This window comes from Ambystoma mexicanum, chromosome 6q, assembly GCF_040938575.1.
Source record: "Ambystoma mexicanum isolate Mex_15411 chromosome 6q, UKY_AmexF1_1, whole genome shotgun sequence".
NCBI lineage: Eukaryota > Metazoa > Chordata > Amphibia > Caudata > Ambystomatidae > Ambystoma > Ambystoma mexicanum.
This window is the reverse complement of record NC_090937.1, coordinates 1,359,809,848-1,359,831,161: the sequence shown is the minus strand read 5'-3', so window position 1 is coordinate 1,359,831,161 and position 21,314 is coordinate 1,359,809,848. Positions and strand designations below refer to the sequence as shown.

Here is a 21,314-nt window from a genome sequence, read left to right as displayed (position 1 = left end):
AACGATACATATGGCGATCCATTCTTGTATGAAATGTGCATCACATTATAGTGATATTGTAACCATATTTTTCGTAGTGTACAATGCTATGTGATGCCACTTCCTGTTTTGTCAACGGGTGAAATGTTGTGTTCCATCGCTTCCCGCTATATCACTTCGGGGTGGGGTCAAATGACATCACTTCCTGTGATGTCATCAGGGGGTCAAGGGTCATGTGATATCACTTCCGCTACCCCTGGCATTTTGGTGAAATGAAGTCCCTGCCTCACTGCCCACGCACTTGATATTGTGGACTTCATCACAACTCAAGATTTAGACTTCCTTGCTATTACGGAGACCTGGCTGCATGCTGCATCAGAACCCCTTCTCTCACTCGCCATACCTAATGAATATACCATCATTAGATGTGACTGTAACACCAACCAATGAAAAGGCGGTGGTGTTGCCCTCATCCATAAAAAGCCTATCAGTTTGAGAATCATACCCAATCAACAGATCCCATCAGCAGAACTCTTGTCGGTCAAACTTCCTATCTCACATAACCAAACCGCCACCTTGCATCTCATCTATAGGCCACCAGGACCCGTCACCACCTTTGCAGACGATATTACATCTATCCTAGCAGACAAAACTAAGACCAACTCACAAATTATGTTATTAGGCGATTTCAACCTGGGCTTCCAAGACCCTAATGACCCTAAAGCTTTAGACATTGCTAGCTCACTTACTGACCTAGGCTTTTCCCATTGCATCCTTGAACCTACCCACGACAAGGGAAGAATCCTTGATTGGTTGGTTGACCTAAACTGTAGCATCAACTCAGTAGCAAACGCACCCTGTGCTTGGTCTGACCATCACACTATTCTCTTTAACATCACAGCCAACTACCAGCGCTCCAGACCAGACACTGCACCTTCAATTTGTATCAGAAACAAAAGGAACATAACTAGAGATAAACTTCTCCTCCACATCCTACCCACTCTGAATAATGCTTTATTATCCTGCTGGTACCCCACAGTCCTAGTAGATACCTACAATGACACCATTCTTAAAGCGATGGACGCCATTGCCCCTGTTAAATCCTGGAAAGCCAAACCATGTGCACACCTCAATTCATGGTTCACGCCACATCCAGCTTAACTCTTCCTTTGACAAAACTAATCATACCCCACACACCCATAAACCTTTCAGCTTCTCACCTCTATCCCAGAGGTAGAAAACATCATTAGCAAACTCATACCCTCCAATTGCCAGGGCGTCTCATGCCCAGCTCCCATCATAAAGGAGGCATCCCACGAACTAGCGCTGTTCATCACAGTGCTAATAAACACATCATTCAGCAGAGGCCCCGTACCTGATTAACCTTAAGGATGCCTGGGTCATCCCCCTTCTCAAAAAACCTTCCTTATACCCAAATATACCCACTAATTATAGGCCCATCACAACCATGCCGTTGCTGCTGAAAATTCTAGACCGAGCAGCTTATTTACAGATTCAGGATTACCTGGAACGTAATAATCTCCTTGGCCTCGGACCATCTGGCATCCGTCCCAAGCACGGAACAGAAACTGCCCTTATCGACCTAAAAACTCAAATTGAGGACTTGAAAGATAATGGCAAGATCGCCCTCTTTTTACTACTGGACTTATCGGCAGCCTTTTATTTGGTGAACCACCAAATCCTGTGTCGACATCTCAAAGTGGTAGCCCATTTTGAAAGAACAAAGAAATATCGAGGCTGAGTACCACAAAGGAAATACAGCAATCACGGGCTAAAAAGATTCACAGATCTTTTATTACTGTACAGTTTACAAAGCAAAACAGATAGCTATCTGGCTCCCAACACCTTGCAGTGTGTACCAGCCGACAAGGAGAGGTGAGAGAGAGATGGACATCTAAACATTTGTGCTTTTATACAATTTGTGTAATATTGTCCAGCCTCTCTTCACATTAATAATTCGTGGTCTAGAGTTCATGCCTAGTTCACATGCAGATTATACAATATTATGCGAAGGATTGCATAGGTTTGCATTTCCATGAAGACACAATGGTGATGTATGTTCTCAGATCCCGCATTAAGCCTTGTACTAAGTTCCTTCACAATGTAGTTCAGCCAAAGTATACGCTCGAAGCTTGTTCTTCATTGTCCCAATGTTTATACAAGGATGAGGCTTGTGAGCGCAGACAACACTTGAATGACAGTTCATATGAAGCACAAGGTCTCTTTGCCTAGTCTAAACAGTCGGCTCTCGGATAAACCTAAACATTAACAGAACTCAAAGGTCGGAAGGCTAGGGGCGCTGTTGCGCACGAGAGAAGATGGCGGCTCTCGTGTGAGCTCCGGCTAGACCCAGTGCCGCAAAGCCAGAAAAGACAACTTGCAGGCTCCGGTTACCCGCGATTTTTGCAGAGAACGGGTGACAGTATCTTCAGATACCCCACACGAAATTTCAGACTGATCGGTGCAGGGACTCCAGAGATAGAGGCCCGGATGATCTTCGGGCGGCCCAGAGACCGGCGAACGGCGGGAAGAGAGAGGAGCCCCGCCCTGGCGTGGCACCATCGGGCCGCTCCTGCCGTTCACTCAGCGTGAGGAAGCCGCGGCTACCCCAAATATCGTGCATCGCCCACTTGCCCACCTGCTGCCTTCTTCACATGGGAACCTGAGCAGCCCCGATGGGTGAAGGCCTGCCCTGGGGTCAGACCGCACTTGCAGAGGTAGGCCCCCTCGCCTCGACCAGCACGCCGCCTAGCTATCCCCGAGTGGGCCTCCCCGCACCACCTACGCGGGCCACCATCTCCCGGGGACTGCTGACCGTAGGCGCACCGAAACTAGCGCTCCATTCATCCATATATGACAGTGAGAAACGACTGCCCCCTCTAATAAAGCCGCAACGGCAGATATAGCGCAGAGCGAATCGTGGTGGAACCGACACGGCCTTCCCACTGAGCGCCTGGATGACCCGCATCTCCCATTTCGAGGATGATGCCCAAAAACTTTGGTCCGAAGAAAGGCAGAGGAACCATCGACAAATTCACGACCGCGATGCAGAGAGAAGCGGAGCCCGTGACGGACCAGGAAACGTCGGTGCAGGAGAACCAGGCGGCTCCGGCTACGATGATGGACCCCCAGGCCGTTTTTCGGGCGATGAAACAGGGCTTCGCTGCACTCACAGACAAATTAGATGGGATCACGGCAAGTGTCACCAACATTAAGTCACAACTTGACAAGACAACCATGCGCATTACGGAGGCGGAATCCAGGATATCTGGCACTGAGGACGCTTTAGAGGCCCTGAAAACCACTGTATCCACAATGGCTATCGAACTTGGAACGGGGAAGTCCAAATGTGCAGATTTGGAGGCGAGATCCAGGAGAAATAACATCTGCATTATTGGCGTTCCAGAAGGCGCCATGAAAGGGTCAATGGAGAAGGCAGTGGAAGATCTCCTCCGCACACTATTGGGTGATCCCGGATGGTCACTGATGTTCATAGTCGAGAGGGCGCACAGATCACTGGCCCCGAAACCGAAACCCGGGGCTTACCCTAGGCCCATCATAGCACGCATGTTAAACTACAGGGACAGAGATCTGATCCTTAAAACCGCCAGGGAAGAACAGGAGCTCAAATGTGAAGCAAATGTTATCCGCATCTTTCCGGACTTTACCTTGGCGGTCCAACAGGAAAGGAAGCTTTTTACAGGAGTCAAGAAAATGGTACGCGAACGGCAAGTTCAATACGCAATGCTCTACCCCGCCAGGCTCAAAATCCAGCATCAAAACAAATCCTACTTTTTTACATTTCCCAAAGAAGTGGCGGCCTTTATAGAAACGCATATCCCACCGAACACGGGGCAATCTTAAAGTGTGGGCGATTTGAACAAGACTGAGACCTAAATATTCTCATTCCGTCCTCGAAGTGAAAAGGGAACAACAACGCCTGAAGCCTCCACCCTGGACGCCCGCATCTGGGACACTAAAGTAGTATGTACATCTCTATTGGCTATGGAAACACCGTCCCGGAAACCAGTAGGATGTGCGAGAGCAACGTGTGTAAACCGGACACGACACCTATAAGTGAAGCTGGCTTGGGCTCTGGAGACGCCGAAGCCCCCCCTGTAGCAGGTGCTTGAAATGTTGTTGGGTGGGGAGGGATGGATATCTAATGGCACAGTTGAAGTTTGGGGAACTGTGAGGGTGGGGGGAGGGACTTACACAGGAGTTGCGGGGTTTAGTTATACAAGAAAAAGCACACAGATTTCAGACATGTCGTCATTCCATCCCACAATGGCAGATTATAAGAGGCCGCATGGCTTTGTACACCCCACAGACAATGGCTAGCTTGGGCAAAGACAACATCAATATGCTTAGCTGGAATGTAAGGGGCCTGGGATCTAGGATTAAGAGGAGAAAGATACTGGCCTACCTCAATAGACACGCGGCCAAGGTGATCTTCCTACAGGAGACGCATACTGGTCCGCGACAAAGAGGACAATTGATGCCTAACTGGGGCTCGCATCAGTATTTCACGACATACTCCAGCCGGGCTAGAGGGGTAGCAATTCTGATTCACAAAACACTGCCTTTTGAATGTATAGATGTTGAGTGCGATCCGGGGGGGAGATATGTCATGCTTCATGGCAACCTATCTAATAAAGAATTTGTCTTTCTGAACGTGTATGGTCCAAACAACGACCAACCAGACTTTTATGCCTCAGTGTTTGAAAAATTGGCAAGATACCCGACAGCCCGGGTGATTTGTGGTGGGGACTTTAACACAATATTGGATGTACATCTTGATCGCACATCTACGCAAGCTAGAACACTGACTAAAGCCGTGCAAGCAATACACCTACATATGGCTGATCTACAACTAAAAGATGCCTGGAGAACATTGAACCCGATCGGTAGGGAATACACCTATTACTCCACAGTCCATGACATGCACTCCAGGATAGACTTATGGCTCATAGATGTGGACAGCATGGCATGGGTCACAGACTCCGCTATACACCCGAGAACGTATTCGGACCACTCACCGATACAGCTAACACTAAGAATCCCTGGTCGGGTCATCTCCAGACCACCTTGGAGATTCAAGCCGTCAGCCCTGAAAGATCTGGTCTATAACACCTCGATGAAACAATATATACAGGACTACTTCGATAACAACGAACACTCTGTCTCTACCCAGTCTATACTATGGCAGGCGTTCAAAGTCTGCATCAGAGGTCACTCGATATCCGTAGAGGGGGGAATCCTTAAAGACATTAGGAATAGGTTAAGTAGGCTAGAATCCCAAATAGCGTCCCTGCAATCACAATATGCATCCGCTCCGTCACCCCTAATCAACTCTGAGCTAAAGACCAAACTAAACGAATACACCGAGACTGCAGAACAGGAGGTCAGATACTTTGATCGACCAGCTGCAGCCCGTAGATATGGGGAAGGGGAACGCCCGGGCAAATTATTAGCTAGAACGGTACGCATAGAGAATGGCCCCACTACCATACCATGAATACAGATGCCTGATGGCACGGTAACCACCGACCAAGACAAAATGAAGGAGACCTTCTATGCCTATTACAAAGACCTATACTCCCTGCAAAGCACTGCAACAGATGAAGAGATTGAGAACTACCTGGCCCAGATTCCCACGACCCTGTTAGCGGACACCACCAGGGAAACACTTGAGCTACCCATCACCGAACCCGAAATACTCGATGCAATAAAAGCTCTCCCCAACAGGAAAGCACCGGGTTCAGATGTGCTAAGCGCTGAGTTCTATAAAGAGTTCAGTAGTGAGCTGGCTCCCAGGCTCCACGCTGTGTGGATGGAGGCTCTGGACACAGGGGAACTCCCCGAGACCACCAGGGAAGCTATAATTACTCTCCTGCTAAAATCGGGGAAGCCCCCTGGGGATTGTGGATCATACCGACCGTTATCCCTAATAAACACTGATGCCAAAATCCTGGCCAAAATAATAGCTACTAGGCTTACACCACTGATGCCGTACATGATACATGATGATCAGGCGGGGTTTATATTGGGCAGATCTACGGCAACGAATATAAGGAGATGCCACCAAATCATTGCCACTATTCCCCCAGAAACCCAAGGTATAGCTGTCTCCTTAGATATGAGGAAAGCATTTGACACTGTCTCATGGCCGTTCTTGTTCGGGGTGTTGCGGAATTATGGATTCGGCCCAAACTTCATAAGGTGGATCCGAATACTTTACATGCGACCATACGCTAAGATCAGAATTAATGGATCTTTTACAGATATACTTGAACTACTGGGGGGTACTGGGCAGGGCTGCCCACTCTCCCCACTACTCTTTGCCCTGGTTATTGAACCCCTAGCGGACATACTCAGATTCCATTTTAGCACATTCGGGATATGGCTAGAGGGTAAGCCACATATTATAACGCCTTATGCGGATGATATCTTTTTATACCTGAAGAACCCAGACCGCACACTGGGCAGGGTGCTGGCTGCAGTGAAAGAGTTCGGTGAATATTCGGGTCTTCGCCTAAATCCCAATAAGTCAGAGATATTCCCACTCACGGATGCCACCATGCAGCCTCAGAGTCTCCACGGCCTTATATGGAGTCCTTATACATTGTTTATTTAGGTGCGACAGTCACCAAATCCGCTCAACTCTCCCGAACACTAAACTACACCTCACTGGCAGACGCACTTTGCACCAAAATAAAGCGCTGGAATGCCCTTCCAATATCAATGATGGGTAGGATAGCATTAATTAAAATGATCATTCTGCCTAAGCTTTTCTACCTGTTCAGTACAGTACCGGTGTGGCCGGGTCGCACACTATTTTCCAAAATGAATAGTGCATGTATGGCGTTTGTGTGGGGAGGTCATTCGGACTGAGCTGGAGGGTGCTAACAGATACGTATCCCAGAGGTGGCCTAATGGCTCCCGACGTGGAGTTGTATTACCTAGCAGCACAGGCACATTACGCTTCCGACTGGGCTACATGCTTCCTCAACCCTTCCCCCCACCCCCTCCCGCGAGGGAACAGGAAGCGATACTTGCCCTACAGGAAATCACTGGGCCCACACCTAAACGATACAGCACTATGCATCCATCCAATGTCACGATCACTGCATGGGCCAAAATAAAGGATATGTTTGCAGGCGGCAAACTATACCATCCAAGCATGCCAATATGGGGCGACCCCCACACACCCTTCCCCTTGGACAGTGCGGTGGCAATACATTGGACCGCCAAGGGAATCACACAATGGGGACAGATGTTTCGGGACAAACAATTTGTGGAGTGGGATGAGATTAATGACATGGTAGGAAACACAAACACACACAGACAGCAATTCCAAAAGATTGCAACAGCCACACAACGGATCTACCCATCATTCCCAAACAAACCCAAAATAAACATGGGCCTCGGTTACATATTCACGGGGGGGACTCAGAAGGTTACGGCCTCCACTCTCTACAAAACTATAATGCAAACACGCCCGAAAACACCCCACACCGCAAAGGCCGCATGGGAGCGTGATCTGGACCAGCCGATAGAAGAACAGGATTGGTCTCAGATCTGTGCACTGACTAAGCTGGTGTCCTGCAACTCGAGATTCAAATTGATACACTATAAAATTGTCCATAGAACCCACTACACACCAGTGAAACTCAAGCGTCTATATCCCACTCTCTCTGGCAACTGCCCAAGATGCAACTCTGAAAATGCCAATATACACCATATGCTGTGGGACTGTGTAGAACTAAGTCAATACTGGGCCGGGGTCTGTGGAGCTCTGGATAAGATGGCGGACCAACCGGTTGAATGGACACCACAGTTGTGTATATTGGGGGCGATTGGGAAAATGAACCCAACTTGGCGAAAACTTCTCAATTTGAGTCTGCTGTTGACAAAAAGGGTCATCCTGATGAGGTGGAAAAACGCTCGCCCGCCAACAGTAGAGGACTGGAACAGAGACATGCTGTGGGCTAATGACACCGAAGAACTGTATATAGATTCAGTTATGACCCCCTCTAGACCCAGGAATATATGGACACGGTACAAACAGTATCTAGCAGAGCAACCAACCCCTGAGGATGTTAATGTAATGTGAAATATATGTATTATGATCACTGTAATTGAATGTCGCAAACGTAACTGCATAATCTGTGTGCAAAGTTAAATAAAGTTGTAAAAAAAAAAAAGTCGGAAGGCTTGGTTGCAAGTCGAAAACATAGTCCACCATTTTCGAACAAAGAACATACGAGTGGAAATCAAAATGGAGGATGAATCTTAAAATGGCGGCGGAGTTAACCCAAAAATCAGAACTTTGCAACGTGGTTTTCCGTGTAGCGCGAATAGGCTTAGGCCAATATAAATACTAAGGAGGCACTATATAATTACCGTTTAACAATTTTTCAGAGGAAGCTACCCCTTGGATCAGATCCTTCTTGGCCAATAGATCCATAAGGGTCTTCTCCCCCTTTACCTCCACTGAACCATCTCCAGTCTTATGTGGGGTGCCCAGGGATCTTGTGTTTCACCCACGTTATACAACGTGTTCACGAAACCAATCTTTGATATTCTTGACTATCTAGGTGTCACCTACACTAATTATGCGAATGACACCCAGATACTCATCCCTATCACGGGTGACCATATAGTTGACACCAAAGCCTTAAACGATGTTTACCAGGTCATCCAGGCTTCGATAGCTCAACACAAGCTCTGTCTTAATGATGATAAAACAGAGCTCCTCATCCTGAGCTCCTCCCACCGACTCAGAAGATTAGACCACACCTTCAAATCCTTTATCATCGATGGCAACACTATCAAGGTTACTAATGACAACAAAACTTTAGGTAGCTACCTCGATTCCACCTTATCTCTCTCTCGACAAACTAATGCCGTAATTTCAGCATCTGTCTACACATGCAAACTCATCACATCCTGCCGCCCATTCCTTACCACAGCGAATTGCATTATCTTTGCCAGAAGCCTGATTATGTCTAAGCTGGACTATTGCAGGGCCCTTTATCTAGGGATCTGCCAACAAAACCTTAGCAAGCTTCAGGTCATCCAAAATAATGCCATTAGGGCTGAACATTAGGGCTGAACATCCCTCGGAACCAACACATAACGGACACCAGGCGTAATCTGCGCTGGCTCTCAGTAGCCCAAAGATTCTCTCTCAAATCCCTTGCCCTCACACATAAATGCCTGGCCGACAAGGCACCTCACTATTGGCAAGCCTGTTCTCCCCACAAACTACAAGTCGGCCTCAGAGAGCAGCCCAAGCTCATTGCCTATCCGTACCCAGGTTCAAATTACAGAAATCTGGTGGGGTTAGCTTCTCGGTCCTTACTTTCAAACTGTGGAACTCGCTGCCCACCCCACTCAGATTAGAACCCCCCTTCCATGCCTTCCAGAGCAAAGCCAAATTGTGGCTCACTGCTCAAGACTCACATTAAATATTACTGCATCTTTTTTATACATTGACCCAGTTCCTTCACTGCAACTGCCTTATTAGTCTGTCTGTAAATTCTATATGCACTGTAAATTTTAGTATTTGATAATGTATAGCATGTCTTGTAACTGTATGTTGATGATGTTAATTTAACCTAAGCTATGCGCCCAGATGCCCTTGGGCCAGGCGCGCTATACAAATAAAAAAAATACGAAATGCGAAATAAGATCATTAAAATGGAAAAATGTTTTACAATCATGACATATTGATCCACCATATGACACCAAATTCGAATTACCTTTGTTAATAATTCTTAAAATAATTCAAGTTGTATATTCAGCTTTCCATCTAGGCTGGGGTACTGAGAAATCCATATTTCATCAAGAAGTCATGCTGATATGATGAAATAAAGAATAAACATGTTTTTTGAATCCAAAAGTGTGATTCCTGATTACCCCCACCTTTTTTTGTCAGAATTATGATTTGCCTAAGGAGAATATTACATGGAGCAGATTTGCTTTCCAAGAGGCTGGCTGGGAGATTTTTGAAAATGCATGGGGGCTGATTCTCAATCAGCGCCTTCAAAAATATTTTAAAGTAAATATAAAGTTTTCCCAAATGCGATGAGAAAAGTCCCCTAGCATCATTCCCCTGCTAAATATCTGGAGTGGGAGAGATTGGGGAGGCGGTTTCCAGTAGGGTGCACTCATTCCAAATAGAATATCTTGCTTTCCCACTATATTTAAAGTAAAGTAAGATTTGACTGCTTTTAGAAAACATAGGCCTTTCTGTGCACAGAGCGCAGGGGCTGATAAATTGGTAAATCAGAATAGGAATAGGTTATTGTAGTTTGCTGGTGTGAGCTTTATCATATGTTCATGGTCGTAAAACTGATGGAGATTACATTTAAATAAGAACAACAATGCTTTTTCTGTGCTGTGAATGCTGCGTAAAACAGGGAGCCCTTCCCATCGCTGACAGTGTAGCATTTTGTAATAGTTATATTAAATCCTGCTATATTCACCGGTATAGCCTAACACTTTGGACTCTGATTCAGTAGGCATCCTTCAAACTCTAAATAGAAAATTGCTTGATGATTTGAGACCTGTGATAGCTATTGATAGATGTGAAAATTATAGATTCCAATTTATTCCCCAAAGAAAATCATACTAATATAATATACATCCTCCTCTGTCTTGGCATTGCATGGTGGGGGAAGGGCTCTGCACCTGTGGCATCTGACTTCTGAAGTGAATTGGGAGGGGTACCTTTTATTAGGAAATCATAAAACCATGTTCCTAGATTGGATGGGTGAAGCATTAGCCTGTGCATTCTTACTTGATAACATTGCCTCCATAGCCCAAACCTGTACAATTAGATACCACTGAGTATAGCATGCATTCAAATTACATGTGCATGCTAGAGCCCCACAACCCCATGCTAACACTGATGTTAATATGTATACTCACATGTCATTTTTCTGTGCAACTCTCTAATACCAAAACTTGTTTTTGATAGTGGAGAAAATAAAAGTTTTAATCTGCTATTGATCAACAGAAAGTAATTATAGATAAATGATAAGTGAAGCTTGAATATACTGACAGATAAGCGCCATAAGAGTTGGCCTTGTATTATTTCGGATTAGAAACGTTAGAAATATATGTCATCAGTATGGCGTGATTGAATGGGTGTGTCAACTCATGGCGAGATTGTCATAGGCAGGCCAATTTTAATTGTGTAAACAAATCATCATAGTTTAAGTATCTCATTGTGGTGACTTACCCTTCATAAAGTAAGGGAGCCACCTTTGGTTTTCTTTTCATTTAAATAAATGTGAGTTTCAATGATATGCAGAGCTTGTCTTTTGTCCCATAATTGTGGTGAAGGGATGTATGACAAATTACCGGTTTCCACTTAGTGAAAAGAGTGACTTATCAACTAATATCTTTACAGACAGTCTTCCAGGCTTATTTGTTAGTTCTGTGAAGGGAAATATTCTAGTAGATGTAGATGTCACAAGTTCATCCTTAAATTGCAGCTGAGTGGATTAAGAAACAGAAGAATAAGAACACAGCCATTTTAGTCATGTTCGAATAATTAATACTAGGACCATTAAAAGGTTTAGTCCTGATTACCAAATTGGCAGAGGGAGCCAGCCAATCTGGTGGCTAGGAAAGCGAGCTTGAACCGCTGGTGAAAGCCTGTGTTTCATCCCACCTGACGGCTGGCTCCCCCACCGCCCTCTTCCCCACCCTCCGACCCCTTATTATCTTTTTTTAATTATTTTTTTATTTTTTATTGTGGCACAAACCAAAACATGTTTTTTTTCACAAGTACAAAAAGAAGACTTTCAAAAAATAAATTTACAGTTTTACATCTCATATTTAAAGCTCAGTAAAAATAAGCATGTTTCTCCAATTTCTTATCTTCACTGCTTCTATCTAAATGAATAGATGAACATTTTTAATTTCGAATGAATCCTATCTGTTGTAGAACTCTAACCACGTTTATGGTCAGCGCCGTTTCATGGCCTGAAGTCATTCTCACCCAAAAGTCCTCCGATGACAGCCAATCACTTAATAGATGCTCCAATGACTGGTCTTTTGGGTCCTGACATTTTAGACATAAGTGTCTACTCCTTTCACCCCATCCCCAACGAGCAAGGACTGATCCTGTACGTATCAAACACAACCGGTGTCTAAGAAAGTTTTGCCTCCCTTTTACATCTGGGAATTTCATCAAATAGTTAGCTAAGGAACTGAGACTCTTGTCCGTTGGGGAAAGTGAGGGTGCCACTATAGAGGATCGTGTATGATCGATTGTCATTATCCAATCTGATACTAGTAGCTCCCTCTTGATCTTCATGGTGTTTGTGGTTAGAGTATCTATGTCACTGTTACATCTGGAAAGGATTTCTTGGGATACTTTTTTTAAGTCATGCAGTACCCCCACTGAAACACAGCTCAAGTGAACTAGTAGATCTTCATATAGTGTATTACGCCTTGGATTGATTATCTTTTTTTTGTTATTCCCTACCCCCCACTTACTTTATTTTAGCTGTGGCGGCCGAGTGCCACCGCAGCCGCACTTTTCCGCCCTGCTCCCGACGGCCGTTAAGGAAAGGGAATAGGGGCTCCGAACGCAGCCCGCCTTCCTTTTCCATGGTGGCCATCTTTAGACAGTATTTTCAGTCATTCATAGGGATGCGCAAGGCATTCCGTCAATGACTGAAAATACTTTTTTTTAGTTCCCTGGGTTACTGCTTTGGTAGCCTGGGGTGCTAATGACCTTCAGCCCCTGTTCCAATTGCTGGAACGGGAATAATGGCCTGGAGCCTTAGTTAATGGTCCTTGCTTCGCTCGGGTCATTAACTTGGGCTGGCGGGCCGTTACCCTCATTCTAGCACTTGGAACGGGGGGCTTGACGCCACAGTAGAGTTTGACAATCCATGGTAGAGAAGGAAAAACTAACATGATTAAGATCCTCATCTGGCGCATTGAGGGAAGCAAAATATTCTGGGCCTGATTCATGGAAGTGCCTTATAATGGCGCACTGCCATAGGAAAACCTTCCATGAATCAGGCCCTCTAACTATGCGTTAGCAAAAAGGGGCATTAGATTAAAAGTAAAATTAGGCAGCAAAATAGTATGCCATAACAACTACTATGTGGTGCATCATGCCAACAAATCCACAACATGTAAGTACAATTTGCTCATAAACCTTGATACTTTTCCAAGTTATTCAACTATTGCTCTTTTTAGGGGGATAATGGAAGAGGTAGGGCTGCCATTAAAGCCACCAAAGATATATATCACTGTTCTAAAGTCAGAACACCTGGGTAAACATGTGGACACATGAATTGACACTGAAAAGAAATGTGGTACCAGGGAACTTCCATCATGACTATCGACTATACACAAGAACCAATAATACATGTTCAAAGAGGTGGAAGCCTTGCAATGATCCTATGCAAAATAGCCGGAAAGCATATGCCTACAGCCAAACTAAATAGTTTGCACTTGTATTGTAATGTGTCTGTTTGAGTTCTCTTGTAGTCAGGGGTCAAGTCCTAAAAGTGGGGGGACTCATCAACAAACGCACTGGCATGTGACGTCACCAGAAATTAGCATATCAAGGTGAAATATGTACATTTCATTAAATTTGCTTTGCATAACCACCCACATTGCATAGGTTGAATGGCATTTGCCTTTCATAAAATCAGCACACACACAAAACCAGGAGAGGATATTTTCTTCTAATAGTGTTTTTGAAAAGGTTAAAAGGTGTGCATATTTTAAACTCCAAGAATCAATGCAAATGTTTTCACTGGAACATGCAGTACCGAAATGAGACATTTCACCTTTAGTTGTTTGTTATTTTTCATCAGGTTATATAGTGCAGTGGTGCAGTGTCCGCCATACAAACCATACGATTGCGGTTCGGTCACTGAGGTTGGCTTAAATTAATAAATTTAAGGAAAGCTTTCAACATTTCTCATTTTAGCTGGGGGGGACTTTACTGTACCCTCGACTTTAGCCCTGCTTGTATTCCTATATCACCTGCACTATGCATTCCAATATTTTACTTTGATTGGAAATGTGTAATTGGGGTGAGCTACAACGCTTGAAACATGGGCTGACTTATTCTTTGACAGATCTGTGCTTTCTTTTTGTCCTACTGCCTGTATTATTTTTCTTTTCAGATTGGATATGTGTTTTTTGAGGATGAACTACTGCGATTGAAATGGCAGACGGCTGACGACGGGAACAGAAATAACGCTAATCAATCGTCACCTTTCACACAAAGTGCCAAGGATCCTTCTGCTACCTCAAGTAAGTGTGAAATGAAAGATGTAGGTGTTGCTTGGCTAAAAGTGCTTGCCAGCAGGAAAATACACTTTTTCATTTGTTTTCTCTATGGAGCTAATGACACATGTAATTGAAACAGAGCAAGTATCATGTCAATGGTATAAATGCAGTAACGGCCTCATTACATGTTTGCCGGTAACGGCAAGCGGTATTACCATTACCGGCACCTGATCTGCTGGTATTACCGGCAGATTACAGATGCCGGCAAAGGTAAATAATTCCTCATTCCATTGAGTATAGGACTCCATGGGTGGAATGCCTGTATTACTGTTGCCGGTAATACCAGCAGTTTTTTTGCCAGTGGGGTGCCTGATATACTTCCAGCTTTTAGCTGGAGGTAAATCAGTCACTCCACCAGAAAACGTGTATCTTGCCAGTGCAGAATAGTGCCGGTAAACGCTATTACCAGCACTTTAATTCCAGACTGGAAATCTTATAATCTCAAAATGGGTCATCCCTGTGGTTTCTTCTTTCAAAGAATGGAGGCCTACTCATAGTTTCCTTATCTAGTGAAGTACAGGTAAATGCCAATGACTGTACTGATGTCCTAAAAGGTTTCTTAAGAAATGTCTGATCGGCAGGAGCTCACCGAGACAACATTGGAAGACTCTAAACCCGACTTCTTATGCATGACCGAAACTTGGTTTTCTGCTACTTCCTGTCCTTATATTGTGCAAATGCGCCCCCCAATATAATATTCTGCAGCTAGCTCGACCTGCTTCTAAAGCTGGAAGGGGGAGGGCGGCTAAAACGTTTAAAATCTCACTAAGCTGCTCCATGGTCACTTTGACTCACAAGCTGCCTTGTGACCTACTCTTGGTCAGTATTCAAGCCTCCCCAGTTGTCTGCATTCATTTTCTGATAGTTCTGATAGTATACCGGCCACCAGGATATGTCACCAACCAATTCCTGTCCGACTTTGCACAATTGGTGGCAGACCTTTCCCTAAGTCATTCAAAACTTGTTATTATGGGCGACTTCAACCTGCACCCTAACAACCCAAGCGATCTGCAGGCTAAGAAACGTGTGGCCTTTCTGACTGACTGTTCTTTCACTCTGAGAAACCATTTCCCCACCGACACTGGAGGGAATCAGCTGCACCTACTTTTTTCTGACTTGGGTGGATTTGATATTTTAAGCCCCTTCCTATGTCCTGGTCTGATCACTGTTTGCTTCCCTTCTCCATCCCCTCCCAGGTGCCTAAGCATAAACCTAATGTGTCAACGCAGACCCGTCGACACTGGGCTAAGGTCTGCCCAAATTCCATCACGGATCTGCTCACAGCTCTCACTCAGAAAGGGATAGTGAGGAAACATAAAGATCCCTGTAATGCCCTGATAGAAGCCCTACATGAGACTGCTGATGCTCTGGCTCCTCTCAGATCCTCACTAGGTCGCTCCAAGCACTCCGCTCCTTGGTTCTCGGCAGCACTCAGGCTACTTAAACAACAATGCCAACAGGCTGAATGCAGATGGCATAGTTTTTTTGACCACTCCGCCAATATGACTTATGCACAGGCCGGCATTAAGTATCAGACTGCTATAAATAAAACCAAATCCTGCTATTTAGCTGTTAGGCAGAAACCTGTGTCGTTCCCTCTGGGACCATTGCAAAAGATTTAAGACTACAGGTGGTTGGCAGTAAACCCAATTGGTAGCAGTCTGTACCACCCAGATGTACCTGGTAGCTGTGGTTTAGCAGTCAGACTTCTCTCAAGAAGAGTTGGGCAGTATACATAGTATTCACAATAGGTCAAAAGAACACAGTAGAACAAGCAAACACTGACCAGAGCTTGGTGTAAAAGAGATATAATTATTTATTTAAAACCACATCTAGTAAAACACACTGGCACTAATATCAAGCAGTTCAAAGACACGGTCACTAAAAGATATACACTCCCTTCAACGATTAGTTTAGACAAGTCTTAAGTAAAGCAACACTTATTTTCAGACAGTGGTGAGCGCTTAACGAAGATGGCACTCGAATCAATCGGTTTACAAGGGAGAGAAAGGCAGAGCAAAGATAGAAACAGATCCCAACACTTTCAGAAGAACACAGTAGGAGGAGAAGGCAGGTTAAAACCGTAAAGTCAAAGTTAACAAGGCCGGACCCACTTTAAGCGGCTCCGGTCGAAATGTGTCCAAGGTCACACGGTTCAAAGTGCCCAAAAGTCTCGCAATACGTTCAGAAAGAGTTGTACCAAAAAGAAAGGGACCAGTTACATGGTCAAGGTGGCCAGCCCAGTCCAGAAGGTTAAGGGATTATTGTTACCTTGTAGCAATCTTCAGAAAGGGAGGCCTGGCAGACACGGTACCTTAAAATGGTGAGAACGCTCCAGCGGGGGCAGTTGTTCCTGGCAGCGGGTGCAAGTCGGTGCTTCGTCTGGAGGAAGAGAGGATCTCGTCAGGGAGGAAAGCAGGAGTTTGTTGCACTGCCAGGTAAGAAACCAGCTGCGGAGTTCTCAATTAAAAGGAGCAGTCCTTTTATTCGCGGTCCAGTGGTAAGTGGCTATCCGGTTGCCGGGGTGCTTGGCACGGGCAATTCGACCACAAGATGTCCTGGGATGCAAGAAAAGAAGGTAAACTGGTTGTGCCCACCAGTCAGGGGAAGAAGACTCTCCAGCAGGGAGATCTCCTCTGTCGTTGGGAAGTGGTGAGTCAGTTCAGCAGGGCTCCACCGGTGGTGTTGTCGTAGCAGGTCGGCTCAGCTTCTCCCTCATTGGATTTTCAGGTCCTGTGGCGACTTCTGAAGTTCCAGTCCAAAAAGACCTGCTTTTATGCAGCACACCTCCATTCACTCAGCCTAGCTGTCAATCAAACATGCTAAGTGGTGAGCCGGCCGGCTCACGACGTGGGCCAATCACACCAGAGTGCGACTTGAGTTACCAAGGTAACTCAGTCCAGGGTGCCTAAACCCCCTCCCACACCCCCCGTGGTACCCAGACAGAGTGGCATCACTTTTGGAGGCTTCTGTGGAGAAGCCCGCCAAAACGTGGAACAAAGGGCTCGACCTTTGGTTTGGAGTTACAGAGGCGAACACAAACGCCATTTTAAAACCGAGTTCTGGCAGAAAATACCAACTGGTGAATTAATATTAAATAAATAAACCGGCGGTATGTTAGAAGCTATGTAAAAAAGTAGCCTCCAACCATGGGAAAATCCCATAGAGATATATTTGCGGTTGAATATAAAAAGTAGTATCCACTGCCACCAGCCAAAATTCAATGAGGGGGGACAGGACAGTGCCCCCTCGAATGACAGACCCTGGGGCAATCGAATTGCCCCTACCAGTACGTCCACAATATGATGGTTTGTACTGGTTCTGTTAGTAATTTGGGACTAGTAAAGCCAATGGTGACTTTACATGCCCTGGGAGACAGTAGTCAGTCCCAGGGTAGGGAGTCTATGGTGGGGGGTCACTATGACACCCCGGTGTTACTGCACGGAGGGTGCTGTGTAACACATATAGAAAAAACACATGAGACCCTATGGAGTAAAGGACCCCATAGCCCATAAAACACATTAACATTCAAAGGAACACCACAAATCATGTCCAAAAGTGGGAGAAAAATAGTCTCACTCTTGGCAGGAGAAAAAAACAAACTCCAGAAATCCAGCAAAGCTGCTGGGGGACTCACTAGGTTAGGAAATTCAGCCTAAACAGAGAATTCTCCCTAACATTAGCCAAGCATATTATGACAACGTCATGCTCAGATAGGGAATTGTTTCAAGTTTCAAAAGAACTTTCTACCCCAACACATCCTCTACTAAAGGCTTTACAGACACAAGTCCACTGTGATAATATAACCTCCTTTTTAGGGGCAAAATTAGCAATATTTGGGTCCTGATTAGTATAGGAAGATCGGACCCTGTACACCCTTACCCTGTCATTTTCAAGGTCCAGGAGACACAAACCAGTGCTTTTCAATTCAGCACAGTGACAGACAATATGGTCTCCACATCACTGCTGAAACATAAATTCGCCTCTCCTATGGACCCGGTCATTCTTTGTATCATTCAAGCAATTTCTAATAAGCCCATTTCTCTTTTTACTGCTGCTTTCCAAAATTCTTTTTTGACAGGGCTTATTCCAGAGGCCCTCAAACATGCAGTCATTTCTCCACTTCTAAAAAAGACTCACCTTGACCCAGTAGTAGTGGAAAACTATGGCCCAATTTAGTTACTTTCGGCTCCTATAAAACTGATGGAGTCAATTGTGACCTCTCCATTTTCAGACTTTTGGGAATCCAATCAGTTACTCCCTCCTTTTCAGTCAGGCTTCCGTCATGGAATGGGCACAGAATCTGTGATGGTTGCTCTCATGGATGACATTACCCAGCTTCAAGACCGTGGAGAGGTGGGAGTTCTGATTCTGCTCGACCTCTCCGCAGCTTTTCATACTGTTGACCGTCAGATCTTACTTCAATGTCTTCAAAAGGTGGGAATATCAGACACTCTGCTTCAGTAGTTTGCTTCCTTTCTGACAGACCAAACAGGCGCAATTAGTCTCTCTCCCTCCTTTTAAATCTCTCCCTATGGAATTGAATTGTGGGGTTCCCCAGGGCTCTGCTCTGTCTCCGCTCTTGTTTAATTTATATATGTGTTCTCTGGCTGAATTGATTGCTGACCATGTGGTACACTTCTATTCATATGCTGATGATACGCAGATCCTTTTTCGTTCTAATGCTCCAGCCTCTGATCCTCCCGCTAAACTGAAAGGCTGTCTATATGCGGTCGGAGTCTGGATGGCAAAAAATTGGATCAAACTTAACAGAGACAAAACAGACATCCTTCAGGCTGGATCTAACAATTTAGGGATGCCATGGACCCCTGACTAGTGGCCGACCTCCCTAGACCCCTGTCCTGAGCTTGTCCTTACAGTGAAAAGCCTAGGTATTAAACGTATGGCCAGTGGCTCCAGAGATGCTCACATTTCTTCCATTTGCCAATTTGGCTTTACTAAATTAAAAGTCCTAAAAAAAGTTGTACCCTTCCTTCCACCTGAATCTAAGCCTAAGATTGTTACCTCATCCATCATGGGCTCTGTTGATTATTGCAGCGGTATCTATCTTGGTCAACCTGAGTCCTTGTTGCAATGCCTGCAGATTCTTCAGAATGCAGCTGTCTGCCTCGCTTTGGGTGCACCTAGACGTTCGCACTCGCAGGATCTACTATGTCAACTACACTGGCTTCCTTTTAGCAACCAGGTTAAGTTTACGATCCTGTGTCTGGTACACCGAGCCACTCTCAATGCTGGTGCAGAATTTCTATGGTCTAGGCTCACTCCCTATAGCCCTAGTAGATCCCCTAGTAGATCTCTTTGTTCTGGCAGTCAATCTTTGCTGTGTATTCCCAGATTACTCAGTTCCCTGGCTGGAGGAAGATCATTCACGGTGCTTGCCCCTACGCTTTGGAACACTTTGCCACTAGGCCTTTGTAACACTCCCGAATATATTCTATTTTGGAAGAAATTAAAGTAGCATCTATTTTAATCCTGCCCTGGATTTGTCCTCACCTGTCCGTCACAAACACATTGATGCCTTTTTGGTCTTTTTTCGCGCTCTATAAATTGCCATTGAATACAATACTCAGAACCAGGGGACAACACAATACATCAAAGAAGGGAGTAAGCCATCCAACACTCACATGTGTATTAGGTCAGCTAAGCAATTCATGCTAAGATAAATCAACACCAGCACTCAAATAATGCATCTAATTAAATAGAAAACAATAATTACAAAACAATAATCTATGCATTATTCTTTGTACATCTCAAACATGTTGTGCAAGGCAATATAGGTAATTTCATACATAAAAACAACTTTCACTTGAAAAACATAAATATCAATTTTAGAAAAAATAATTGTGCAGCAAGGTTAGTACCACATTGCAAGTACATACAGACGCAGACCAATTTAACTATAGAAATAATGGAGGGAAACAACATCAATGGCCACTATGCAATCATTGCATGAATCTTTTTGACAAGCCAGATTGGTAATGCAAGTGTCCAGTGTTTGATCTGAGGCTTGCCCATGTGGCTCTCTTTAGCCATCAGACTATATTTTCAGTCCTTTGAAATTGGTTTTCTCTTGTGAGTTTTTAAATAACAAAAAGTAATGAACTAATATATCAAATGTCGACACTCTGCGTTTCGGCCAGACATTTCAAGGAACAACCATCCCAAGTGTTCCTAGACAATATTGACAACAACCTTCATCAGGACAGGACAATTTCTTCAGTTTGAGGATAAGTTCTTGGCACCCTGGAGAGTGTAATCTCTAGTATATTTAAAATCTACAAATTAGACAGATGGAATTACACATCAGAGTTAACTCTATACAAGCTTATATTTATTATTTATTTGTTTGTTTTGGTTATAAAATAACCTTTACAAAAGGAAAAGAGGAAAGAATGACATACCACAATGTGAGTCGTAATATATATATATATATTTGATACCTGTTGTATAAAAGTGGTCCCAAAAATACAGAACGTTATGGGTACAACATATCTGTGGAGGACAACTTCTGAACGTGCTAAATGGGTCAGCCCTCCAGCGTGTAACTAATTATTCCTTATTATCGAGCTAAAGGCATTTCCAAGTGTGTTTGAAATGTTTTCATTTGTTGGTCAATGTGCACTGAATGCACGTTGATATACTACACAAGCCTCTTTCTTAGAGAGTTAGGTGAACTTTGACTCCAACTCCCAACAGGTAATCATAACATACACAGCCTCTCTCTTAGTGCATTCTATGAACTCTAACTACACTTCTTAGCATGGATACTTGAAACACACAATTTATTTCATGGGGACTCTGGGAACCATGACATCCGTTCCTATATGTGATCTTGGTTCTCTCAAACTCTTTGCAAAAGTGTTCAGGGACTGGACACTTCACTTTGCATTACACCATGTTTTACACTTTAACAATTTAGCACTTCTCTGTACAGAACCTATTATTTAGAGTGATAC

At 44.6% G+C, this 21,314-nt stretch overlaps 1 protein-coding gene across 1 annotated transcript in view; it reads left to right on the top strand.

The window, feature by feature from the left end:
- Positions 1-21,314, top strand: part of C6QH4orf50 (chromosome 6q C4orf50 homolog) — a 191,629-nt gene that overhangs the window by 111,299 nt on the left and 59,016 nt on the right. Inside the window, exon 7 of the mRNA XM_069630223.1 lies at positions 14,172-14,301. Coding sequence (XP_069486324.1) covers positions 14,172-14,301 — 130 coding nt within the window. The remainder of the gene's footprint in view (positions 1-14,171; positions 14,302-21,314) is intronic.